The sequence below is a fragment of the Ranitomeya imitator genome, chromosome 1 (assembly GCF_032444005.1).
Source record: "Ranitomeya imitator isolate aRanImi1 chromosome 1, aRanImi1.pri, whole genome shotgun sequence".
Lineage (NCBI taxonomy): Eukaryota > Metazoa > Chordata > Amphibia > Anura > Dendrobatidae > Ranitomeya > Ranitomeya imitator.
In genome coordinates this window covers 296,750,792-296,778,383 of record NC_091282.1, presented here as the reverse complement: position 1 = coordinate 296,778,383, position 27,592 = coordinate 296,750,792, and the positions used below count along the sequence as shown (strand labels likewise).

The 27,592-nt window shown below is 45.4% G+C and overlaps 1 protein-coding gene across 2 annotated transcripts in view; it reads right to left on the bottom strand.

Annotated features, from left to right (window-relative positions):
• Positions 1–27,592, bottom strand: part of LOC138669972 (splicing factor ESS-2 homolog) — an 89,079-nt gene that overhangs the window by 42,364 nt on the left and 19,123 nt on the right. The window contains exons 2-3 of one of the 2 annotated variants that reach the window (XM_069756895.1): positions 20,724–20,756; positions 11,687–11,809 (exon numbers count right to left, since the gene is read on the bottom strand). In XM_069756895.1, the coding sequence (XP_069612996.1) occupies positions 11,687–11,809; positions 20,724–20,756 (156 nt within the window). The remainder of the gene's footprint in view (positions 1–11,686; positions 11,810–20,723; positions 20,757–27,592) is intronic. The other variant, XM_069756904.1, reaches the window with a different exon arrangement.

Genomic DNA, 27,592 nt, shown 5'->3' with positions numbered 1-27,592 from the left:
TTGGCGTTCTCACTCTGCTGCAGCTCGACCTGTCTGTGCTGCAGTGACATTTCTGCCTTCACGCTCACCGCCTCATATGCAACGTACCTGCAAGGTGGAACTCCACGTTACATACGCAAAAACCTGTGGGAGCAGCAGGCAATGATGACGTTTCAGCAGTAGCACGGGTGAGTTGCTCTAAGGAATGCCAGTTCATCAACGAGTGGGCTATATTGTGCTGCTTCGAATACTGCACCAACATGGGCAGCGCTGATGATGCGGTCATCAGCGTACTATCCTACTTCTATGCCTGCTTGAAAAAATGCTTCAGGCGATGATGGATAAGGTGGTGGCAGGCACAGGAGGAGGAACTGGTACCATTCACCCCGTTATCAGGCCAGTCACCCACACATGGCTTGGACATTGGGGTCCTGTACCAACAACGGTCAGGACCCCAACGGGAAAGTACACGGCTGTCCAACCCGGTGACAGTTTTGGAGGATGAAGCGAAACTATTAACAGCATGGTAGTACTCACAGCAGCTCACAGGCATCACTGGAGAATGGTGAGGAGGAATACAGAGGACACAGACGATACTACTCCCACCGAGGACAGCTCATCGTTGCCTCTGGGCAGCCTAGCACACGTGAGCCAATGCATGCTGCTACGCCTGCACAAAGACCGCCGAGTTGCCCAGATTGTTAGTAATGCTGATTACTGGGTGGAAGCCTACAAGTAATCTACAAGGACAACACACCATCCTTACTTCCGTCACTGGAGCAGGATCGGAAAATGTGGGAATACAAGCGCCCACTGGTAAACTTACTACTGATGGCGTCCCTACCTGTCAGCATGGGCTCAATCGAAGAACAAGGCAGAGGAGGAGGAGGAAGTCTCCAACAGGGCTGGGGCACCAGCACCACCACCTCAGAAGGGAGGGTTAGCATGGTCAATATGTGGAAAAACTTCCTAGACACGCAACAACAGCCGGCACCACCATCTGATATGGTCCGATTTAGCAGGAGGTAGTGTTTCAAGTTCAACAACGTGGTGGAAGAGTATGCGTCCACACATCCCCACGTACTGAGTGATGGGTTTGCCTCATTTAACTTTTGGGTCTCCCAAATTGGACACATGGCCTGAGCTTGCCCTGTACGCCTTGGAGGTGCTGGCCTACGGAAAGTGTACTGTCAGATTGTGTGTTTAGCACAGCGGAGATCACAGACCGGAGTATTTGTCTGTACATTGCAAACGTGGGCAAGCTCACATTCATTAAAGTGAACCAGGCATGACTCCCACAGGACTTTATCACGATGAGGAAGGTGCTCACTAATAGGAGGTGCTCAGGAGAAAAAGACAATCAAATATAAGAGAAACTCCGGCACACTATAAGTCCAAAAGGAATGTCATTCATGCCTCTCACACAAGCGGTCACAGTTCCCCGGCCATCTGTATTAGATGCGTTTCTCGTCGGTGACACCTGGATAAGTGAATTTCCCTGCCTAGTTCTGCATACCAGCAAACGGACATCTCTTGAGAAAGGCTCTTTAGCCGAAACGTTGAAAAATTATATATGTCCCATCAAAATATACAGAACGATCTCTTTTTGTTTTTGGAAATTCCATTTTGATCAATAAAAATTCCTTTTGGACTTATAGTGTGCCGGAGTTTCTCTTATATCCCACAGGACTTTGGCTGACTAGAGAAGAAAACCAGCTGCACACAGCCACTGTTGTACTCCACCACAGTTTTGATCATTCTATTTGCCATTCCTAATGTTTTGGGGCCTCCCCAAGTTAAAACAAAAAACACAGTGTTGGATACCACTTCTTCCATCTACACTGCCATGTCCACCTCCACTTGGACCTCTGTCTCCTGGTTCAAGATTTTTTTTTTTATTCTATGTCAGTTTAAAGGGAACCTGTGACCACCCCAAGGCGTTTTTAACTAAAAGAGCCACTTGTGCAGCACTAATGCTGCATTCTGTCAAGGTGGCTCTTTTGGTTGGGGTCCCTGCCAACGCTGAACTATTCGTTTTTAGAATTTGCCTTTCCTACCTGTATTTTGTCAGGGGGGCATGCCTTTTCCTCTCTGACACAAAAACGCCTCCCTGCCAACACTTAGGGCCTCCGTGCGCCGGGGGCCGCCTCCACTTCCTTCACTAACGTCCCCGACGCCTGCGCTGTAAGTTTTTTTTTTTTCCGGGCATGCGCAGTTTGCGCTGCCCTTCGACTCCCATCACATGATGGGAACTTACAGCGCAGGCGCCGGGTACGTTAACGAGGGAAGTGGAGGCAGCGCCCGGCACACAAAGGCCCCGAGTGATGGCTTGATTTGTGTCAGGGGGGAGAGACTTGTCCCCCTGACAAACTACAGGTAGGAAAGGCAAAATTCTAAAACGAATAGTTCAGCGTTGGCAGGGACCCGAACTAAAAGAGCCACCTTGACAGAATGCAGCATTAGCACAAGGTGGCTCTTTTAGTTAAAAACGCCTGGGTGAAGTGTGACTAGTAACTGAATCAAACTATGGACTACAGCTCAACCAAACCCAAACATCCACGGGCCCACTCGTGCCTACTTGTAAGGCCTAATTTCCTTTTTTGTAAATTTTAAAATATGAATATATGTATAATATATACACTGGGGAAAATAAGCATTTGATTCCTGAATGATTTAGAGATGATTTGCAAAGATTCCTCCTGACGTGTGCGCAAACATCATCAGCTACAAAAAAAAAATGTCTTGACTGCTGCGCTTGCCAACAAGGGTTTTGCAACCAAGTATTAAGTCGTGTTTGCCAGAGGAATCAAATACTTATTTCTCACTGCAAAATGTAAATGTATATAATTTATACAATGTGATTTTCTGGATTTTATTTTTGATATGCTCTCCCTCAATGTTAAAATTAACCTACCCTTAAAATTATAGACTGTTCATGTCTTTGTCAGTGGGCAAACTTATAAAATCAGCAAGGGATAAAATACTTATTTCCCCCACTGTGTGTATACAATGCTCAAAAAAAATAAAGGGAACACTTAAACAACAGAATATAACTCCAAGTAAATCAAACTTCTGTGAAATCAAACTGTCCACTTAGGAAGCAACACTGTTTGACAATCAATTTCACATGTTGTTGTGCAAATGGAATAGACAACAGATGGAAATTATTGGCAATTCTCAAGACACTCAATAAAAGGAGTGGTTCTGCAGGTGGGGACCACAGACCACATCTTCGTACCAACGATTTCTGGCTGATGTTTGGTGACTTTTGACTGTTGGTTTGACTGTTGGTTGTGATTTCACACTCATGGTAGCATGAGACGGACTCTACAACCCACACCAGTGGCTCAGGTAGTACAGCTCATTCAGGATGGCACATCATTGCGAGCTGTGGCAAGAAGGTTTGCTTTGTCTGTCAGCGTAGTGTCTAGAGGCTGGAGGTGCTACCAGGAGACAGGCCAGTACACCAGGAGATGTGGAGGGGGCCGTAGGAGGGCAACAACTCAGCAGCAGGACCGCTACCTCAGCCTTTGTGCAAGGAGGAACAGGAGGAGCACTGCCAGAGCCCAGCAAAATGACCTCCAGCAGGTCACAAAAGTGCATGTGTCTGCACAAATGGGTAGAAACAAACAGGATGCTGTGCAGGATGCTTGGCATTTGCCACACAACACCCGGATTGGCAAATTCGCCACTGGCGCCCTGTGCTCTTCACAGATGGAAGCAGGTTCACACTGAGCACATGTAACAGACGTGAAAGAGTCTGGAGATGCCGTGGAGAGCGATCTGCTGCCTGCAACATCCTTCAGCATGACCGGTTTGGCAGTGGGTCAGTAATGGTGTGGGGTGGCATCTCTTTGGAGGGCCGCACAGCCCTCCATGTGCTCACCAGAGGTAGCCTGCCTGCCATTAGGTACAGAGATGAGATCCTCAGACCCCTTGTGAGACCATATGCTGGTGCAGTTTGCCCTGTATTCCTCCTAACGCAGGACAATGCCAGACCTAATGTGGCTGGAGTGTGTCAGCAGTTCCTGCAAGATGAAGGCATTGAAGCTATGGACTGGCCCGCCCGTTTCCCAGACCTGAATCCGAATGAACACATCTGGGACATCATGTCTCGCACCATCCACCAACGTCACGTTCCACCACCGTCACGTTCCACCACAGACTGTCCAGGAATTGGCGGATGCTTTAGTCCAGGTCTGGGAGGAGATCCCTCAGGAGACCATCCGCCGCCTCATCAGGAGCATGCCCAGGCATTGTAGGGAGGTCATACAAGCAAATGGAGGCATTACAGACACAACTGAACATCATTTCCTTGCCTTGAAGCAATTCCACTGAAGTTGGACCAGCCTATAATTCGATTTTCCACTTTGATTTTGAGGATCATTCCAAATCCAGATCTCCATGGAATATTCATTTTGATTTACATTGATCATTTTTATGTTTTATTGTTCTCAACACATTCCACTGTGTAATGAATAATGATTTGCAACTGAAATATTTCATTCAGTGATATCTAGGATGTGGGATTTTAGTGTTCCCTTTATTTTTTTGAGCAGTGTATATTTTTTGCCTAAAATACAAAGGAAATGTGTCATCTTTAACTTCAGGCCTTTTAGAGATCATTTCATCTTCAACTTGCTTAACTGTTCACAATAACAGTAATTTTGGCCAGGGGTCACTAAACTTTTACGTGCCACTGTAACAGGACATGCAACAGACATGTGGAGGAATGTTTGTCTGTTGCGTACATATTGCAAGAAACTCCTAGCCGTGACTGGTGTGGCGTATTTTTCAGTTACTACCACATGCTTTATACTTAATCAGCATAAATATCTCCAGACAAAACCAAAGTGTGTGGAATGATCATATATCAATTCTAATGCAGCTGGAAACAGAAAGTGGTCTTCTGTAATGCTGTTGGATCGATAACAGTGACTACCAGCATTTCATTTTAATGGTGCGGTTTAGATCAATGATAGGAGCACACTTTGGGCAGAAGTGTGTATAAACAAAATAGGAAGAAATTAAAAACCATTTTCAATGACGTCCTGCAAAGAAGAAATGAAACAGCAGATTCCAAACTCGCTGTCGATTGCTGTTCATAGGACACAAGATATCGATGACCTTTGTATCTATATTAAGCTGAGGACACTGAAAACGGACCACGGTTAATAAGACACCTGTGCAAAAGGGATCATCTGCTTCACATAAGCACTAATTTAATTAAAACCAAAATATGTTTCTTTCAAAAGTTCCCAGAAACACCACAATACTTGTCCATGGGTTGTGTCTGTATTGCAGATCTGTTCCACTAAAGTGTGACCTGCAGTACCACAGATAAACTGTAGACAAGTGTGGTGCTGTTTTAGGAAAAAAGAAGCAAATGTTATTCACTACCCAGCCTACATCCTGTGTCAGATATAATTGAAAATAAAAGGGTGCAACTTTGATGATAGCATAAGGCCGGGTTTCCTTTTATCCATGCCAGCCTTACAAAAAATGATCACCATAATTATGCACGGTAAAGTAAAGGCTATAATGGCACTGTTACATAGATTCAATAGCTAACATTAGTGAAGGAATCTGCATTTTGGATGTTGTTAAATCAGCATTTGAAGTGCGGGTGACATAAGCTTTTCATTAATAAGGGAACGACTGTGGGTAGGTTCTTCGGGTCCTGCTCCTTTCCCTCCGCCTGCCTCTGGTGTCCAGGCCGTCTTTCTGTTTTAAAGTTAGTGCCGGTAGGTTGATCATCAGGCGATCTTTAATAAAATGGCGCTGGTGGCAGCACATGCGCAGATTTATCTCTCAGTTCAGATAAAAGCAGAGATCTCAATCTGCACATGGGCCTGCAGCGGCGCAATTTTACTGAAGACCGACAAAACCTCAATATGAGGAAGGAGGAAGATACAGATACTAGAGGGCAGGAGCTGAAGACCCTACCCCCACAGCCCTGCCCCTATGCACCAAAAGCTTATGGTTATTGCGCCCAAACTCCAAATGTTGATTAAACAACAACAACCAGGATGCAGATTTCTTCACTGAAGGGATCTATTGAATCTATACAACAGCATGATTATGGCCATACCTTTACTTTAATATGCATAATTGTGACGATGGGTTCTATTTAATCCGTTGTTTTGTGCCACAAATTATGTCAAAACAACATCAGCTTCATCAGGCTTTTTCATCAGTTATTAAACAGGTGAGCCGGAATCAAGATACACAATATTTAGCATTTTTAGTGCCTAGCGCAACAACTGATGTTATTAAGGTTTTATTTAATTCTAAGCATGGTATAGAATTAAATATCATAACTGTATGCATATACATATCTTGGAGTAAGTTTTAGAAGAAGTCACCTCACAGTAAGACTATACAGTTGACATGGAAGCATGAAGGTTTGAGAACACAATCTCCATGGTCTATCCCGAAAAACGATATCTTTATCTTACTAGATTACATATATATTGAGCATGACATGCATCAGACCTATAGAAAGGTGAGAGGACATGGTATGGGTACAACAACATCAATTTAAAACCTGTTTGTTTCATTCCAAGATACATTAAGTATTGATGCAAGACACAGTCATCTGGTTAGAGGGGACAAAATCCATATGTGAAGTCTGACATTTTAGAATTGAGATGTAGTGGGGAGCGTGGAGGATATATAGCCAAACATTAGTAAATAGCAGTATTGGGTATTTTGTGTTTAAATATTGTTTATTATATTAGGTTCATGTAAGAAATTTTACCAAAGTTAGGGTTCATAAACACGTTAAGCATTTGTTTGTTTTTTTGCTTTATCTTCCGTGCAGTTTAGACACAAACTGAAGAAATTCCTAGTACCAGTAAAGTGAATGAGATTCCTCAAGTCTCATGCACACATTGCTTATTTTTTCCTTGGAGGTTTGAAGCGCTTTCACATTTAAGCACGTCACTATGTTGCCAAAGCACAATGCAGACTGCATCCCTTCTTGGAGCAAAGAGGGAATATGAATAGATCGGCTCCTGGATACAATTAGCTTGGCAGTAAAGCCTCATTTATATTTCATGATTTTATTCTGAGGGCAATAGTGATCAGATGAAATTGCTCTCAAAGTTGTAGACGAAAGGCAATTTGGATTTGGAAGGTTTTTTTTTTGTTTTTCTTTTAATTTGTGGGCTTTCTGGCAGATATGATATTTGAGTTGATGAAAGTGAACTTGGGCTTTTGAGATCCTGTGAACTAAATCTAACATTAAATCCAGAAGTGGATCTTGCTGAGGGGGAAAAAATCCTTTTTATTTAGGGTAATAAAAACAGTCTTCAGCCCCAGACTGGGGATTTGTCTAATTATAGCCTAGTAACAAAACCCATAATGTCCTTTGAAAATGGCCAGCCTTTCTAGCAAAGTCAGTCACAAACTTCTGGGCTTTAGGGTTCCACAATCTCTCACAACCGCTCTGACTCCCAAGTGCAGAGTTGGTGGAAAGAGAGAGCGCTCATAAGATTTTGCCCCGTCACTGCAGGAGCAGCTAGGAGGGTTGTATGATGCTGCATTGCATGTCGGGATCAATCATAAATCGAAAGTCAGGTCCATTCGGGGGAAATTAAACCTCTCAGGTCCCTCATGCCCCAGAACCACCAGCAGTAGTGTCTGCATATGTAACAGTCCTTTTACTACATTATATATAAACAGGTCTCTAGAACAAGTAACTCCCAAAGTGAGTTTATGATACAGTGGGGCAAAAAAGTATTTAGTCAGTCAGCAATAGTGCAAGTTCCACCACTTAAAAAGATGAGAGGCGTCTGTAATTTACATCATAGGTAGACCTCAACTATGGGAGACAAACTGAGAAAAAAAAATCCAGAATATCACATTGTCTGTTTTTTTAACATTTTTTTTGCATATTATGGTGGAAAATAAGTATTTGGTCAGAAACAAACAATCAAGATTTCTGGCTCTCACAGACCTGTAACTTCTTCTTTAAGAGTCTCCTCTTTCCTCCACTCATTACCTGTAGTAATGGCACCTGTTTAAACTTGTTATCAGTATAAAAAGACACCTGTGCACACCCTCAAACAGTCTGACTCCAAACTCCACTATGGTGAAGACCAAAGAGCTGTCAAAGGACACCAGAAACAAAATTGTAGCCCTGCACCAGGCTGGGAAGACTGAATCTGCAATAGCCAACCAGCTTGGAGTGAAGAAATCAACAGTGGGAGCAATAATTAGAAAATGGAAGACATACAAGACCACTGATAATCTCCCTCCATCTGGGGCTCCACGCAAAATCCCACCCCGTAGGGTCAGAATGATCACAAGAACGGTGAGCAAAAATCCCAGAACCATGCGGGGGGACCTAGTGAATGAACTGCAGAGAGCTGGGACCAATGTAACAAGGCCTACCATAAGTAACACACTACGCCACCATGGACTCAGATCCTGCAGTGCCAGACGTGTCCCACTGCTTAAGCCAGTACATGTCCGGGCCCATCTGAAGTTTGCTAGAGAGCATTTGGATGATCCAGAGGAGTTTTGGGAGAATGTCCTATGGTCTGATGAAACCAAACTGGAACTGTTTGGTAGAAACACAACTTGTCGTGTTTGGAGGAAAAAGAATACTGAGTTGCATCCATCAAACACCATACCTACTGTAAAGCATGGTGGTGGAAACATCATGCTTTGGGGCTGTTTCTCTGCAAAGGGGCCAGGACGACTGATCCGGGTACATGAAAGAATGAATGGGGCCATGTATTGTGAGATTTTGAGTGCAAACCTCCTTCCATCAGCAAGGGCATTGAAGATGAAACGTGGCTGGGTCTTTCAACATGACAATGATCCAAAGCACACCGCCAGGGCAACGAAGGAGTGGCTTCGTAAGAAACATTTCAAGGTCCTGGAGTGGCCTAGCCAGTCTCCAGATCTCAACCCTATAGAAAACCTTTGGAGGGAGTTGAAAGTCCGTGTTGCCAAGCGAAAAGCCAAAAACATCACTGCTCTAGAGGAGATCTGCATGGAGGAATGGGCCAACATACCAACAACAGTGTGTGCTAACCTGGTGAAGACTTACAGAAAACGTTTATCCTCTGTCATTGCCAACAAAGGATATATTACAAAGTATTGAAATGAAATTTTGTTTCTGACCAAATACTTATTTTCCACCATAATATGCAAATAAAATGTTAAAAAAACAGACAATGTGATTTTCTGGATTTTTTTTTCTCAGTTTGTCTCCCATAGTTGAGGTCTACCTATGATGTAAATTACAGACACCTCATCTTTTTAAGTGGTGGAACTTGCACTATTGCTGACTGACTAAATACTTTTTTGCCCCACTGTATGTAAATGAGGGCTTTGACTAGTCGGCCCAGTTAACATATTATAACATAATTGACAAGCACCATACTTACCTAGGGAATGCGTGAGGCTTCTTTCCCTCAGTGCATTCATCCCGCTTCAGAGGATGAATGCAGTCTTCTCCACTTCCGACCATTCGCAGTGCGCCTCTTGAAGACAGGACGTGTACACCCAGCTTTACAGAATGAATGCGGTGAGAGAAAGAAGCTGCGCACATGCGCAAGCCAAGCTTAACACTAGCGATGACGCCGGGCTTGTAAGTTAAGTTATCACACCCACAGTAGCATGATAACATCTAGGTGAGCTGAGTAGTCTGGGGACACCAACGCCCCATCGACTAGTCAAAATCCTCATTAACATATCATAAACAGACTTTAGAAATATTTTTTCTAAAGATCAGTTTATGTATGTAATGTAATAAAGGGACTGTTATGCAGTGTATTTATATATGCAGACATCTCCTGGTGGTTCAGGGAGTACGGGGGACCGGACCGGTAAGAACCCTTCTGAGGGTTTTGTTACTGGGTTATAGTTAAACAAATTTCCAATCTGGTGTTGCCCAGTGGCATATTAAAAAGACTGACTTAAAACTAGTTACAGGTACTGCTCAGTGTATATCCAAGAGTTCATTATGACCTTTTATGTATTTCCCAATTTTACATAGACTTTAGTATGTAGAGTTGTTAAATCATCTGTATTGGCTGTGTTGGTCAGAATTTTAACAAGGGCACATAAAGTACTACAGTCTAATGTATCCCCTTTCAGGAAAAAAGCAGGCAAAGAAGCATCATCTGGTATGTCAGCAAGGCCAGAAATAAGAAGAAAAAGCTTTATCTAGCTCTCACACAATGGAGGATGGGCACTGCAATTTCTTTAACTGATGTATATGGTTTAGAAAATCATCTTGATAATTTTGAGATGGAAGGGGTATTCCATTCAACAAATGTCTCAACCTAATGCCAAGGTTCTTGTCATGAGAATTGTTACGTAGCTGTCGATAATACCTGTGGCCTGTCACTTAATTCAAGGTTTATGGCACGAATATAAGCAATTGGTGACACCTGATGGTGGTCTCAGCAGGATGACCCACAACAATCAGGGTATGTGCACACATTCAGGTTTTTTCGCGTTTTTTTCGCGATAAAAACACGATAAAACCGCATTAGAAACCGCAGACATATGCATCTTATCATTTAGAATGCATTCTGCCATTTTTGTGCACATGATGCATTTTTTTTTCAGCGAAAAAACCGCATCGCGGTAAAAAAAAAACAAAAAACAGCATGTTCATTAATTTTGCGGATTTTCTGCGTTTTTCCCGCTAGTCTATGCATTTGGGGAAAAACACACCAAAAACGCATAAAAAAACGCATGCGGATTTCTGTCAGAAATGTCCGGTTTTTGTCAGGAAAATTTCTGCAAGAAATCCTGATGTGTGCACATACCCTCAAACTTATCACCTATCCACTGATTGGATGATCCTATAAAGCCTCATTCAGAAAGTGAAGTGTGGAATGATCCAAACACAATAATTGGATGTCTGAATGAGGCTTAAAAGGGGTTGTGCACTTTCAGAAAAGGGGGCACCCCTGAGCTGTGGAAAACCTAAAACAAACTCCGCAGATACTTGCCCTCTCTGGATCCAGGCCTGGCTCTCCACCGCTTCTCCAGTCCCAGTGTTTTGGCCGTAGAGGTGAGGTCACACCAACAGCGTGATTGTTCACAATGTCAAGTGCTGCCAACCTAAGCATAGCTGTCCACCTTAGTGACTGGATAGAGTGGATGATGAGCCCTGTGGACGTGACCTCAAAGCCAAAGCACCAGGACTAGACTAGCGTTGGGGTTCTGGCGCTGAGCTTCGGTAAGGCGAATAACTACGCAATGTTATTTTAGGCATTTTACATAGTTTGGGACTACTTTTCTGAAAATAGGTGACCCCCTTTAAGGCTAAGAAATCATTACTTGGCAATTAAAAAATAAAGCTTAGCTCATTAACCACCTGAATTTGGCGGATTGCCTTGCGCAGGCGTGTACTACGGAGGACAGAGAATGAACTTCAATCCAATATTGCGGCCATCATGCAGCCAGCGGGTAAGGAAAGGGAGAATCAAACACCCGAAAACTCCGCCCACATGACCGAAAAACGGTCCTGCCAAATTCAGGTGACAGGTTCCCTTTAATTGAGGAAGAAAGTTCACAGCCTGTAGTTAACATCTCTTCCCTTGTGTTAGTCCCCTAAAAGCCCCCATACACACTGAATAAAATAGATAGGAAATAAACAAGTAGGCACATGATTACAACTTACAGATTTTGCGTTTCTGAAACTAGGGGACTAGACAGAAGCTGTCTGTATGCTTACCTGGACAGTTAACCTCATCGCTTTCATCCTCGCAGGTTGGCCAACCATCACACTGCCACTGTAAAGGAATACACTGGATCGCTCCACTGTGGCATGCAAACTGCACATGTGTGCAGCGCAGTTCTAGGAAGAAAAAAAAACGTACATATTTAGAGCAAAGAATAAATTCGAAATCAAATATACAATAATGTCCAGAGGTTTAAAACAACAAAATAAAAGAATAACGACTCATGAACAGCCTCAATATTAATCTGACCATACCAATTTGATGCTGTCCATGAAAGGTTTGTCTGAAAGCAAACCGCCCCCTGTTCTCAATAGCCAAGTATGCTTGGCCAATAAATTAACGGAGTTGATTGGATTTGAAAAAAAGGCTAGCAAGTTAAAATGAATCTGTGATACAAGCTAACTAGTTCCATCCATGACACACAGGCAGGAGTCACCGATATCCAGGAGGCAGGATCTATTGGTCACACACCAGGTTTTAGCCATATAAGTATAGCAGTGACATAAACCAATATTTTATGGCTTTAATCATTAGGATGCACTGTTATACAGTACATTATACATGTTCACAGAATACAATTGGTCTGCGCTTCTTTATGCCTTTTTCCAAAATAGCTGCAATATCGCTGTGGTTTTTTCACTGCAATTTCAGGAAAAAAACGAGGCAAAGAAACCTGCACAATAGCATTATGAGAAAATGAATGATGATCCAATTAAACTTCCAGAAACATTTAGGCTATGTGCACACGCTGAGTAAATGGATGATGCAGAAATGTCTGCACCATTTCTGCATCTCTTGGCAGGAATATCAAAGCTGTAAAAACGAGGGGTTTTTGCCTGCGTGTTTGACTGAAGTCAATGGTGAAAAACGCAGGGCAAAAACGCACAGAGAAGTGACATGATGCAAAGTATTTTCTGCACCAAATCTGCGAGTCACAAATAAGCAACGTGTACATGACGCTTCAGGCTTCTCATTCACTTTGCCGGCATCAGGATTGCTCAGGTTTAGCTAGGAAGTCTGTATGGCAAAAACGCATCTAATCTGCAACATGTGCACTTGCCCTTAAAATTAGTCCCATGGGCTCATTACGCACAATAACTCTGTACATCTTTAGCAAGATTCTAGGTTAAAGAAAGAGGTTTAATTTTCAGGGAATACCAAACTTGGCAACTAAAAGTGAGAACGTGGCCTCCAAGGTTTGAATTTTCCCTGCAGCTGACTGCTTGGCTGGCTACTGTATAAAAATGGAAATGACCAATGCTAAGGTTATACAGGCCTCACATATTGACTCATTCTAAGGCCAGTCTCACACGTCCAGATAATTCCGGTACCGGAAAAATCGGTACCGGAATTGTCCGTGTACTCACGTTGAACATCAATGTGGCACACGTGCGGCAGCCGTGTGCCGACTGAGGACCACACGGACCGTGCAGGAGACAGCGCTAGAGTTAAGCGCTGTCCCCTGCATCTGGTGCTGAAGCCGCCATTAATTTCATCTCTCCAGCATCGTTCGCTGGAGAGAAGATATGAAAATTTTTTTTTTTGTGTTTAAAAAAAAAAAATATATAAAAATCCCTGTCCCCAACCCCCTCCCACCCCCTGTGCGCCCCCCGCTGTTAATAAAATACTTACCCGGCTCCCTTGCTGCTTCCTGTCCTCGTCGCAGCTTCTCCTGTATGAGCAGTCACGTGGTGCCGCCAATCACAGTGATGAATATGCGGCTCCACCTTCCATAGGGGTGGAGCCGCATATTCATCACTGTAATGGGCGGCACCACGTGACCGCTCATAGAGGAGAAGCTGCGGCGAGGAGAAGCAGCAGCGAGGGAGCCGGGTAAGTATTTTATTAACAGCGGGGGGGGGGGGGGGGTGGCGCACAGGGGGTGGGAGGGGGTTGGGGACAGGGATCTTTATTTTTTTTAAACACAAAAAAAAAAGATTTTTCATATCTTCTCTCCAGCGAACGTTGCTGGAGAGAAGAAATGAATAGCGGCTTCAGCACCACGCTGGGGGGACAGCGCTTACTGTAGCACTGTCTCCTGCACGGCACACGGACAACATCCGTGTGCGGTACGTGTTTTACACGGACCCATTGACTTTAATGGGTCTGTGCAATACGTGCGCTCCCACGAACACTGACATGCCTCCGTGTTTTCCAAACGGACACACGGTCCGTGAAAACACGCCGACATGTGCAGAGACACATTGATTTTAATATGTCTACGTGAGTCAGTGTCTCCGGTACGTGAGGAAACTGTCACCTCACGTACCGGAGCTACTGACGTGTGAAACCGGCCTAAAGTTGCGTTCACCCACAAATCCAAGAAGACATTAGGATCGTTGGCTCAGTCTTGCAGATAATATAGCTGTCTACCTGCAAGATAAAGGAATTTGGCAGTGAAACCGTGGAAGAAGAGTGGCAGCACAAGGCTGCTGAGGCTTTCAGGCGCATGTAAAGGCAGCCCTAGGATAGGCCAGTGTTAGGAGATGCCAGAACCCTATCATCTGCTGTTATCAGCCAGATAAATAGTGTAGGAACAGGAGCAGCAATCCTTCATACACTATTTCTTTGTCCCCACAACTAACATTCAGCAGCTCCTGAAGTTGGTAACAACAATGATAATCGACTGGGGTGTCAGGCATTAAACCTCCACTGGTCTGATATTGATCATCAATATCGCAGTCCTGAAAATAACTCTAAGTTCTAAGCAATATGTTCAGGAATCTTCTCTATGGCATGCCATATGGGGCTCTCTCTTACCAAATACATGGCATATTCATAGGATTTCCCAAAAGGGTGGATGGGAGTCCAATTGTCTTGACTAAAAACATTATAAACAAAAGCAAAGGGACTAAAAGTATTTCAGCCTAAACAACATAAATAATATCCTATGTTAATTCAGTGGGTCTCACAGCTTGGACCCCCCACTGGCCCACAGGACAGCTAACTTGTGTCCACTGTTCCCCACAACCAAGGCAGGAGTTAAATAGAGCAGGTCACGCATGTGCATTACTGCTCTATTGATGTCTATGGCGGTGTCGGAGATCGCAGAGAGAACATGGAGTTTTAGAGTTATGGACTTGAATGGATCAGCGGAGCACATCAGTTACTGGTTCCCATAATTCCTGCCTCACTTAGACACTCAGCCTTCTGTTGTGTGCACTGGTCCCAAATGTAAATAAAAGTCTCAAAAATGAGGAACCATTCCCAAATCTTTAGCGGGCTTGTCTAATACTTTCATACTGATGGCTTACACTCAGTAAAGTTTATTAATATTATATTGGGGGGCGGGTGACACCCTCCACCCCCACTGATCAGCTGTTCCTGGCAGCCAGATGTGATCAGTTGGGGACCGAAACACCACGCTCCATCAACTGTATAGTGGGGTACTGCAGACCCACATTTTCATTTGAAATAGGTGCAGATGTACAGTACCCCACTATACACTTGACAGATGTGCTGTGCAAAATTTTGTATCAGGATCTATTCCCATCTGCCCTTTTGAGTACCATTAACTCAAACAGTAAAATGAAAATCATGTGAATGATCTATCTGTTGCAAAAAAAATCCAGGTAGAAGCCCCCACCTCATTGTAGATTGTAAGCTCTCATGAGCAGGGTCGTCTTATTTTGCTTTAATTATTATATTGCTAACGTTGTTACTTATGACTCTTGTGTTTGAAACTGTTAAACTGTAAGGCTGTGTGCACATGTTACCTGCGGATCCGCAGCGTTTTTTGCTATGCAGAAACGCTGCAGATCCGCAAGGGATTTACAGTACAATGTAAATCAATGGTAAAAAAAATGCTGTGCTAATGGTGCGGAAAATTCCGTGCGGAAACGGATTAAAAGAAGTACCAGGTCACTTCTTTTTTGAGGATCTGCAGCGTTTTTGTACCCATTCCATTATAGAAATCCGCAGGGGTAAAAAACGCAGTAAATCTGCAGCAAATCCGCTAAAAAAAAACGCGACAAATCCGCACCTGCGTTTTCTGCCAAGAGATGCAGAATTTGCACCAAAAATTCCTAAGCCTTATCCGCAACGTGTGCACATAGCCTAAAGCATTGTGAATATGTTGGCGCTATATAAATAAGGATTATTATTATTATTATTATTATTATTATTATTGACCATAATGGCTCTGCTATTAAAATGATTTCCGTTTCTCTTTTGCTAAAACGGAATAGAGAAACCGAACTCAAAAGTGACATTGGGGCACTGTTCAGGATCTGCATCTCTTGGTCTTGGCCAAAGTGAAAAACACAAGGAGCATCTATAGACCAGAAAGTCCTGCCTTGCATTACAAGAAGTATGTAAAACTAAGAATGTCTTTAGAGAAAAAAAAATGTAATATACGACAAAAAATAACTTTACCTATGTGGGTTTCGCTACATGAGAAAGCAAAAAAAAAATGTTTAAGCATTTCCTGTAGCTTTAAAATTTAAAAGGGAAGGGGGGAAGGAAGCCCAATAAGTACATCCTTTTCAATCTACAAATCTGTTCACTGTTACCAGAAAAAAAAAATCCTTAAAGGGAACCTGTCACCCCGTTTTTTGAGATTGAGCTATAAATACTGTTAAATAGGGCCTGCGCTGTGTGTTCCTATAGTGTTTGTAGTGTACCCCGATTCCCCATGTATGCTGAGAAATAACTTACCAAAGTCGCCGTTTTCGCCTGTCAATCAGGCTGGTCAGGTCGGGAGGGCGTGGTGACATCGCTGGTTCTTCCTCAGCTTTACGTTGGTGGCGTAGTGGCGTAGTGGTGAAGACACAGCGCGCGATCTGCGCTGTCATCCCTTTCGTCGGTGGGGGCGGCCATCTTCCTGGGGCCGCGCGTGCGCAGATCGAGTGCTCTGCTGCACGGGGCTTCAGGAAAATGGCCGCGGGATGCCGCGCGTGCGCATTAGAGATCGCGGCGGCCATTTTCCCAAAGCCGAGTTTGCATCTCGGCTTTGGGAAAATGGCCGCCGCGATCTCTAATGCGCACGCGCGGCATCCCGCGGCCATTTTCCTGAAGCCCCGTGCAGCAGAGCACTCGATCTGCGCACGCGCGGCCCCAGGAAGATGGCCGCCCCCACCGACGAAAGGGATGACAGCGCAGATCGCGCGCTGTGTCTTCACCACTACGCCACCAACGTAAAGCTGAGGAAGAACCAGCGATGTCACCACGCCCTCCCGACCTGACCAGCCTGATTGACAGGCGAAAACGGCGACTTTGGTAAGTTATTTCTCAGCATACATAGGGAATCGGGGTACACTACATACACTATAGGAACACACAGCGCAGGCCCTATTTAACAGTATTTATAGCTCAATCTCAAAAAACGGGGTGACAGGTTCCCTTTAAAAGAGCCTCAGCAAACTCCCCCCCTAAACCATGCTTATTATGTGTATAATGTATTGTAAGTGTATTAAGTTACTTACCAACCACCACCGTCCCCAATTTCCAGAGCTGCTCGGGTCCTCCTCTGGACCACATGACTGCTCTTTAGCTTAGCCAGCTCACACAGCGAGTACCAAATTAGGAGTGCGTCTTATAATGCAGATATACCTTACCAGCCGCGGTGGGGAAGGGTCCCAGGGTCGCTGCTGCAGGAGGCAAGAGTGGAGCGTTGCCGCAGGCTGGGATGAGGTGGTGTTCAGTGGTGCAGGGGCTCCGCTGAGATTTTGTGAAATCCCACATCTCCCAAGATCTTGGTGCGGAAATCTCCATCAGCGCATGCACCTCCCCCGGCAGACATTTTCTCGGAGTCCACCGCATAGTAAACCATGTAAGTGTGGGGCTTTGGGCTTTCACAAAATGTCAGCAGGGCCCCACACCACCGAACACCCCCCTCATCCCAGCCTGAGGCAACGCTCCACTCTTGCCTCCTCCAGCAGCATCCCTGGGACTGCGCTCTCTCCTCCGCCCACCGCTGCCACCTCCAACTCCCCTCATCTCTTCCGAGCACTTTGCCACATACTTCAAAAACAAGATCCACCAAAGGCAAACCTTTACTGCTCCACCACCCCCAACCACTTCATATACCAGATCTCTGCCCTTCCCTAATAACTTCCCTCTCCAACATCACTGAAGGAAAACTTACCGCCTCCTTTCCAAATCACACCTCACCACCTGTGCACTTGACCCCATCCCTTCCCACCTGCTCCCCAACCTCACTAACATGCTCATTCCAGCCCTAACCCATCTCTTCAACCTATCGCTATCTTCTGGTACCTTCCCCTCTGCCTTCAAACATGCCACCATCACACCCATCCTCAAAAAAGCTAACCTTGACCGAAATGCTATGCCCAGCTATCACCCCATATCACTGCTCCCGTTTGCTTCCAAACTCCTTGAGCAGCACGTCCATGCTCAACTTAAATCCCACGTCTCATCCAACTCTCTCCTTGACAACATCTAATCTGGCTTCAGCCCCCACCACTCCACCGAAACTGCTCCGACCAAAATTAATAATGACTTACTTACAGCCAAAGCTTACAGACAGTTCTCCATCCTCCTCCTTCCCGACCTGTCCTCTGCTTTCGACACAGTCGACCATTGCCTACTGCTACAGATTCTTTCTTCCCTTGGCATCAAAGACCTTGCCCTGTCCTGGATTGTCTCATACCTTTCCGACCGCACATTTAGCGTTTCCCACTCTACCTCCTTATCCCTTCCTCTCTCTGTTGGAGTTTCTCAAGGCTCTGTTCTAGGGCCCCTACTTTTTTCATCTATTCCTTTGGCCTAGGACAACTCATAGTCCCATGGCTTCCAGTACCACCTGTATGCGGACGATGCTCAGATCTACCTCTCTGGCCCAGATGTCACCTCTTTGCTGTCCAGAATCCTGGAGTGTCTATCAGCCATATTCTCCTTCTTCAACTCTAGCTTCCTAAAACTCAATGTAGACAAAACTGAACTCATCATCATTCCCCCATCTTGCGTATCCCCCCTACCTGATCTATCTATTATGGTAAACGGCATCACACTCTCTCCCGCACCTGAAATCTGCTGCCTCGGGGTAACTCTCGACGTTGCCCTGTCCTTCAAACCGAACATCCAAACTCTTGACAACTCCTGTCGCCTCCAACTCAAAAACATTGCCAGAATCCGTCCCTTTCTCGGGCAAAAATCTACTAACTCTTGTGCATGCCCTCATCATCTCCCGCCTCGATTACTGAAACACCCTCCTCTATGGCCTCCCCGCTAACTCTCTTGCACCACTCCAGTCTGTCCTCAACTCTGCTGCCTGGCTAATCCTCCTCTCTCCTTGCTTCTCCCCTGTTTCTCCCCTCTGCAAATCCCTCCACTGGCTCCCAATTCGCAAACGAATCCAGTTCAAACTACTAACACTGATCTACAAAGCCATCCACAACCTGTCCCCTCCCTATATCTCTGAACTAATCTCCCACTATCTTCCCTCATGTAATCGTCGATCCTCCCAAGACCTCCTACTCTCCTCCACACTTAATTGTTCTTCCTACAACCGCCTCAAAGATTTCTGTCGAATATCCCCCATCCTCTGGAATTCCACGCCTCAACACGTCCGATTATCCACCACCCTCGGATCCTTCAGACGGAACCTGAAAACCCCCCCAAAAAAACTCTTCAGGAAAGTCTACAGCCTGCAATAACCATTCTGCCGCCTCACCACCGCCAGAGCTGCCACCACCTCACCACCCGAGCTGCCGCACCCCCAACCTTCTGTCTCTTCCCCATTGTCCCATAGAATATAAGTCCGCAAGGACAGGGTCCTCTCCCCTCTGTACCAGTCTGTCATTGTAAATTTGTTTACTGTAAACGATATCTATAACCCTGTACATACCCCTTTTTCTCATGTACAGCACCATGGAATTAAACTATATAAATAAATAACAGTTTTGATCTATCCTTAGAATAAGGTCATCAATGTCAGATCGGTTGGGGTCTGACACACGGCTCCCCTCACCAATCAGCTGTTATCAGTGTTGGCGGTCACCGGCTGGAGGTACTCACTTGCCAAGCTGCTCCATCCTCTGGTAGTGGCCGAGGCTTGGTGCTGCACATCCGCCTACTATTTGAATCAATAGGAGGCAAATGTGTAGTACCCCGCAGCGGCCACTATCTACAGACTGTCTGCTCCGCAAGGGAGTACTAGCGGATGGCGGCCACTGACACTGATTACAGCTGATCGTCAGGAGGTGTCGGACCCTGGCTGATCAGACATTGATGACCTGCTACCTAAGGATAGGTCAGCAATGTAAAAGTAGTGGACAACCTCTAACAAAGCAACAACAAGTGAGCCGGCTTGTGTCATTTCAGGTCATATGGGCGATCTATAAGCATTTTTTAACACCTTTACACTAGATTACATACATATTTAGTAAGTGATAAAGAAAAAGAATATGAATCTCCTTTAACAAAATGTATTGTTACTGGCAAATTTGCACACTTATTTGACCCCAACCCTTTGCCGGGATCTTGCAAAAGCCGCACAGTGGGACCCTACCTTCAGAATCAAAGATTTGGGGAAGAAAAAAAAACAAAAAACACAGGAACACGTAAATTCAACCTTAGGCTTCATTAAGATGTCTGGTTTTTGTGTACGAGTGTTATCCGTGGTTTTCACAGATAGCACTCTATGGGGCCATTTACAAGTCCATGATTTTTCACAGAGCGAGCAGTCTGCAGAAAATCACAGAAACACGTCCCATTTTGATCTGAAGGTTGGATCAAAATCGTCAATGCAAATCTGGATCCAAAACATCCGAATGTGGTCCGATTTTCACGATTATCAGAAAGGAGAAGGTGGAGAAATTCTTTTCTCCACGTACGAGAAAAACTGATGACTCGGACCACACAGATCAAAATCAGATTTAAAATATATATATATATATATATATATATATATATATATATATATATATATATATATATATATATCAAACATCTGAATGAGGCCTTATTGGGCATACGCAACTGTTAAATTATCTTTTTTTTTTTCGTGACAGCTATTCACCAAAATAGAAAAACACTATCTACTCACTACCAACACTAAGGCATGCTCACCTGATTGCAGTCTTGCGAGAACTACTCGAGGACCTGAAATTTAAAATTTAAAAGACACTTACCAAAAAAAGATATGATCCAATGGGTATTTAGAGAACAACGTATAAAACAGAGTTGTTACTTATTTAGATTCCAGGTTAGCTATATCATCCCATAAACTACAATGTATGTTAGTAAATTAAAATTGTTACGAAAGTGATCATTTGTCAAAAGTAAATTCCTAAACCAAAAATAACACAAGTATCTTTGGACATATCAAATTCAGGGGGTAAAATGAAAGCGTAATTTACTTGGCACGCATTTCGATTGTAAGTCCTCAAAAAAAAAAAAAAGTGTTCACCTCTTTTAAAGAGTATTTGCACTTTAAACATTTTTATCCTTTTATGCTTTTTCAGCCTTTCTATAGTTATCGGTGTAAAATTAGCTGCCAAAAATTATATTCCCTTCCTGATGCTGAAGACATGTTGAAGCTGTGTGTGGGCAGCGTGTACACTCTCAGTGCCTAGAGCTGGGTGCCCAGTGATTGGGTTATTACAGCCTCTGCTTACACAAGCACACCGAGAGTCTCAGGAACATGCTCCCTCACAGCATCAAGCTACGGTACATAAGTAGACAAATATACGACTATAAAAAGGGCAGATATTACAAACATTTTATTTTAAATTACTGTGCACTTGAAAAAAAAAAAGTTGAAAGTCAAATAATTGGCCCAATTAATTAACAGTCAATGTAAACATTCCAGCAATCACTTGATGAAGTAATATAATTCTTACTTTTTGGTGATAAGATCATTTATGTAAAAACAAAAATAGTGGCATCATTGCTTACTTTAAACAGGGAATGTGCTGCTGATCATGTGATGTCTATGGGGACAGAGTGATCTTATTAACGATCATTCTGTTCCCCACGGTTTATGTAATAGATGAGGAATATGATGGTTCAGAGTCCGCGCTGCCGAAGGTCCAAAAGTATAAAGCATGAATGCGGTTCATTTTGTCAAGGCGTTTCAAGGTTTTCAAATCTCTTCATCAGGATAGACAAAACCACAATGCTCATTCTGTTCCCCATGGTTTGTGTTGGCACATGTAATCTCACCATAAGGCTATGTGCACACTTTGCGGATTCCACTGCGGAATTTTCCGCAGCGGAATTCCAAAATCCGCAGTGAAAACCTGTCGCGGTTTTTACTGCGGATTTATCACGGTTTTTATTGCGGTTTCTTATGCGGATTTTCATCTGCATTTTCCTATTGGAGCAGGTGAAAATCCGCAGAAAAGAAGTGACATGCTGCGGAATGTAATCCGCTGCGTTTCCGCGCGGTTTTTTCCGCAGCATGTGCACAGCGTTTTTTATTTCCCATAGGTTTACATTGTACTGTAAACTCATGGGAAACTGCTGCGGATCCGCAGTGGTCAAATCCGCTGTGGATCCGCAGCAAAATCCGCAAAGTGTGCACATAGCCTAAGTATCTTGTATCTTCATACATAGATATTTAGGTGGTAACACTTTTTCATTAATTCCTGAAAATCACCTGAAGGGTAAATAAACTACCTGGCAGAAGTTTTCAATATGTCGGAGGGTGCTGTTTTTTTCAAAATGGTATCACTTTTGGAGGGTTTTGCAATATATAGGACCCCCAAAATTCACTTCAAACCTGGATAGGTCCCTAACAATAATACATTTTGTAAATTTTCTTGAAAAAAAAATGAAAGATTGCTGCCACATTTTTAAACCTCCTAAAATGCTGGTGAGCGGATGCTTTTTATTACATTTTTGAGGGATGCACGAACGGTGAATGGGGGAAAAAAAAATGTGAGTTGATTTTCCTGTTTATTTTATTCACATTTTTTGTAAGTGTTAATTATTTTTATATTTTGACGGGCCAAACTTTTACAGGTGCAGCAATACCAAATAAAATAAATCTATTTTTTTTTTTTTTTTAATGAAAGCTCTAGTCAGTGTAAAGTCTCATTCAGACGTCTGTGATGCATGGACATTTAACTATCCCCAAGCTCTGAGGATTTGGGGAGCTTATCTAATACTAAAGGTACCGTTACACTAAACGATTTACCAACGATCACGACCAGCGATACGACCTGGCCGTGATCGTTGGTAAGTCGTTGTGTGGTCGCTGGGGAGCTGTCACACAGACAGCTCTCTCCAGCGACCAACGATCAGGGGAACGACTTCGGCATCGTTGAAACTGTCTTCAACGATGCATAAGTCCCCCTGCAGCACCCGGGTAACCAGGGTAAACATCGGGTTACTACGTGCAGGGCCGCGCTTAGTAACCCGATATTTACCCTGTTTACCATTGTAAAAGTAAAAAAAAAAAAAAACACTACATACTCACATTCCGATGTCTGTCCCGTCCACCGGCGTCAGCTTCCCTGCACTGTGTAAGCGCCGGCCGTAAAGCAGAGCGATGACGTCACCGCTGTGCTCTGCTTTACGGCCGGTGCTGACACAGTGCAGGGAAGCTGACGGCGGGGGACGTGACAGACATCGGAATGTGAGTATGTAGTTTATTTTTTTTTTTACTTTTACAATGGTAACCAGGGTAAATATCGGGTTACTAAGCGCGGCCCTGCACTTAGTAACCCGATGGTTACCCTGGTTACAGGTGAACACATTGCTAGATCGGTGTCACACACGCCGATCTAGCGATGACAGCGGGGTGATCAGCGACCAAAAAAAGGTCCTGATCATTCCCCACGACCAATGATCTCCCAGCAGGGGCCTAATTGTTGGTCGCTGTCACACAAAGATATTGTTAGCGGGATCGTTGCTACGTCACAAAAAGCGTGACGTTGCAACGATATCCTTAACGATATCGTTATGTGTGAAGGTACCGTAAGGATGTATGATCAGACACAGAACTGAGGAGAGACTTCTAGAGAAACAGAGTTGGGGGCAACCTGTCCTATTGTGTGCCTATATAGTGGTATATGCTGCACCCTTCAGGCCGACATATAAGTCGGTGCTCCAACGAAGGCTACTATACACGATGTGAACAGGACTTACATTTTAGCCCAATAGAGTACCTTTGCACTGCGTTTTAACCACATCTTTGGTAGTTTTCATTTTAGAGAAAGCAGTTTTGTGACGATTTCATGATGTCTTTTTCCAACTTTTTGAAAAAAATAAAATAAAATAAAAAATCTGCAGCCAGATGTTAGCTGTAAGTCAATGAGGAGATAGAGTTCTTTAAAACTCACTTTTTGAACTGGTATGGGTTCTCCTATAGACTAATCTATACAGGACTTGATAAACATAAGCAAAAGACGACTGAACTAACCCAAAAAGCATTAGGGCATTTTCTGAACCCAAAACAAGTACCGTATGTATAAAGGAAGCCAGAGCACATGTTCCCACAGGGCAAGTCTGCAGCATACAAAACAGTAGTGCTGTGAATGAGCACTGAAGGATCTCCTATGCACATGCTGCAGATTTGAATTGACAGCATTTTCACTGCAATTCAGTGAGCAATGAAAGGGGACTCCGCTCATTGGCGCCAACATCTTATGAGAGCACAAAGTGCCCAGCATCGCCACACTCCTGCCTCTTAAAGCAGCGACACTGCCTCCAGTGACCCCGCTCCAAGCCCCCCATCCACACTCCTGCAGCAGCGCCACTGCCTCCAGTGACCCCACTCCATGCCCCCCCATCCACACTCCTGCAGCAGCGACACTGCCTCCAGTGACCCCGCTCCAAGCCCCCATCCACACTCCTGCAGCAGCAACACTGCCTCCAGTGACCCCGCCCCAAGCCCCCATCCACACTCCTGCAGCAGCGACACTGCCTCCAGTGACCCCACTCCATGCCCCCCCATCCACACTCCTGCAGCAGCGACACTGCCTCCAGTGACCCCGCTCCAAGCCCCCCATCCACACTCCTGCAGCAGCAACACTGCCTCCAGTGACCCCGCTCCAAGCCCCCATCCACACTCCTGCAGCAGCGACACTGCCTCCAGTGACCCCGCTCCAAGCCCCCCATCCACACTCCTGCAGCAGCAACACTGCCTCCAGTGACCCCGCTCCAAGCCCCCATCCACACTCCTGCAGCAGCAACACTGCCTCCAGTGACCCCGCCCCAAGCCCCCATCCACACTCCTGCAGCAGCAACACTGCCTCCAGTGACCCCGCTCCAAGCCCCCCATCCACACTCCTGCAGCAGCGACACTGCCTCCAGTGACCCCGCTCCAAGCCCCCCATCCACACTCCTGAAGCAGCGACACTGCCTACGGTGACCCCGCTCCAAGCCCCCCATCCACACTCCTGCAGCAGCAACACTGCCTCCAGTGACCCCGCTCCAAGCCCCCCATCCACACTCCTGCAGCAGCAACACTGCCTCCAGTGACCCCGCTCCAAGCCCCCATCCACACTCCTGCAGCAGAGACACTGCCTCCAGTGACCCCGCTCCAAGCCCCCCATCCACACTCCTGCTGCAGCGACACTGGTTCCAGTGACCCCGCTCCAAGCCCCCCATCCACATTCCTGCAGCAGCAACACTGCCTCCAGTGACCCCGCTCCAAGCCCCCATCCACACTCCTGCAGCAGCAACACTGCCTCCAGTGACCCCGCTCCAAGCCCCCATCCACACTCCTGCAGCAGCGACACTGCCTCCAGTGACCCCACTCCAAGCCCCCCATCCACACTCCTGCTGCAGCGACACTGGTTCCAGTGACCCCGCTCCAAGCCCCCCATCCACATTCCTGCAGCAGCGACACTGCCTTCAGTAACCCCGCTACAAGCCCCCCATCCACACTCCTGCAGCAGCGACACTGCCTCCAGTGACCCCGCTCCAAGCCCCCCATCCACACTCCTGCTGCAGCGACACTGCCTCCAGTGACCCCGCTCCAAGCCCCCCATCCACATTCCTGCAGCAGCGACACTGCCTCCAGTGACCCCACATTACTTTGTGTTCTGTCAAAAACTATCTCAGACAGATGTCTGTTCAGCCTCTGTTTCAAGACTTCTATTGAAGGAGAACTCACAATCCCTCGTGGCAGCCTGTTCCACTCATTGCTTACCCTCACTGTCAATTTTTTTTTCTAATATCTAATGTCAATCTTCTTTATTTCAGTTTCATCCCATTGCTTTCTCGTGTTTCCATGTGCAAATGAGAATAAAGATGATCCCTCTAGATAAAAGCACTAGAATAGTTGACTGGTAGGAGTACCAGGTATCATACTCCAATCGATCAGATATTTATGACCCATACTAAGGATAAGCCATCAATATAAAAATCCCGGACAAGGAGGATGAGGTTGTTCGCTACTGGTTAAAAAGAATGGCTGTTTTAGAGTATCCCATTTTGAAGCAGGACATACTTGGCCCTCAAGGAAACACATCCTTGGCCTCTTTGCTCCCTTCCCACTAAGGGTATGTGTCCACGGGCTGTTTTACATCTGGACTAGCTGCAGATTGAACGCTGCGTGGTGCTGCAACGTTCAATCCGCAGCGTCCAGATGTTACAGCATAGTGGATTTTATGAAATCCCGTCTCTCCACTATGCGTTGTAACACGTATCTGGCGGCCCTGCGATTCCGGACATGCGGTGCGTCTTTTTAGATCGCAGCATGTCTGTTTACCTTGCGGCGACGCTGCGCCACCGCAAGGTAAAACACAGGGCCCTATGTGTGGGGTGCGATGATTCCGGATGTGTGCAATGAACACATCCGGCATCATCGTGTCTCCAGAAGGGGGCGGAGCGAGTTTGCCGCTCCGTCAAAACCGCCGGCCATCCTGAACGTGGACACGTACCCTAAGAATCTGGAGAGTCAGACAGCTTTCCCATTTTCTACACTCTCTCCCTTCTAGGAAGTTATACAATAACAAGACAGCTTGTCCGGACACAGGGCCCCTGAGGCTATGTGCACACATAGAAAAATCTGCTGTGAATTTTTCCGCAGCGGATTTGATAAATCCGCAGTGCAAAACCGCTGCGGTTTTTACTGCGGATTTATCACGGTTTTTAATGCGGATTCTGCTGCGGTTTTCTATCTGCATTTTTCTATTGGAGCAGATGGAAAACCACTGCGGATTCCGCACAAAGAATCAACATGTTGCGGAAAATAATACTCACCAAGGGGCGGTCCCGGTTCCGCTCGGTTCCGATGGGTGTTGCGATCCGGCGCCTCCTATCTTCGTACGATGACGTCCTCTTCTTATCTTCCTGCTGCGGCTCCGGCGTACTTTATCTGCTCTGCCCTCAACAGGGCAAAGTACTGCAGTGCGCAGGCGCCGGGAAAGGTCAGAGAGGCCCAGCACCTCCGCACTGCAGTACTTTGCTCTGCCCTCAACAGGGCAGATAAAGTACGCCTGCACAGGAGCCGCAGTAGGAAGAAAAGAAGAGGACGTCATCCTATGATGGGAAGCGCCGGACCGCGACACCCATCAGACCCGAACGGAATCAGGACCACCCCTGGGTGAGTATAATCTAACTCGTTTTTCCTTACCTTTCAGGTTACATCGGGGGCTTATCTACAGCATTACAGAATGCTGTAGATAAGCCTCTGATTCCGGTGGCCGCAGCTCATTCTTGAATTTTTGGGTGACAGATTCCCTTTAAAGATGAGCCAGTAAGTTGACAAAGAGTGTCCAAGTCCCAGGTGAAAATGTGAAAATAAAATGTTTTCTGCCATATAAAATGGAATGTTTTGACCCATCAAAAACGTCTTTATATGGCAGAATACATTTTGTTAAAGTTTCTCACACAGGACTCGGACACTGTTTTTCACTATCTTCTCATTTCTGACCAGGACCTGGCTGCCGTCCTTCTCCACAACGGTGACACACCATTAAAAATATACAGAAACTCAGTCCTGAGACACTTAATTGCGACTGCCAGAGCGTGTCTTCCTCTAC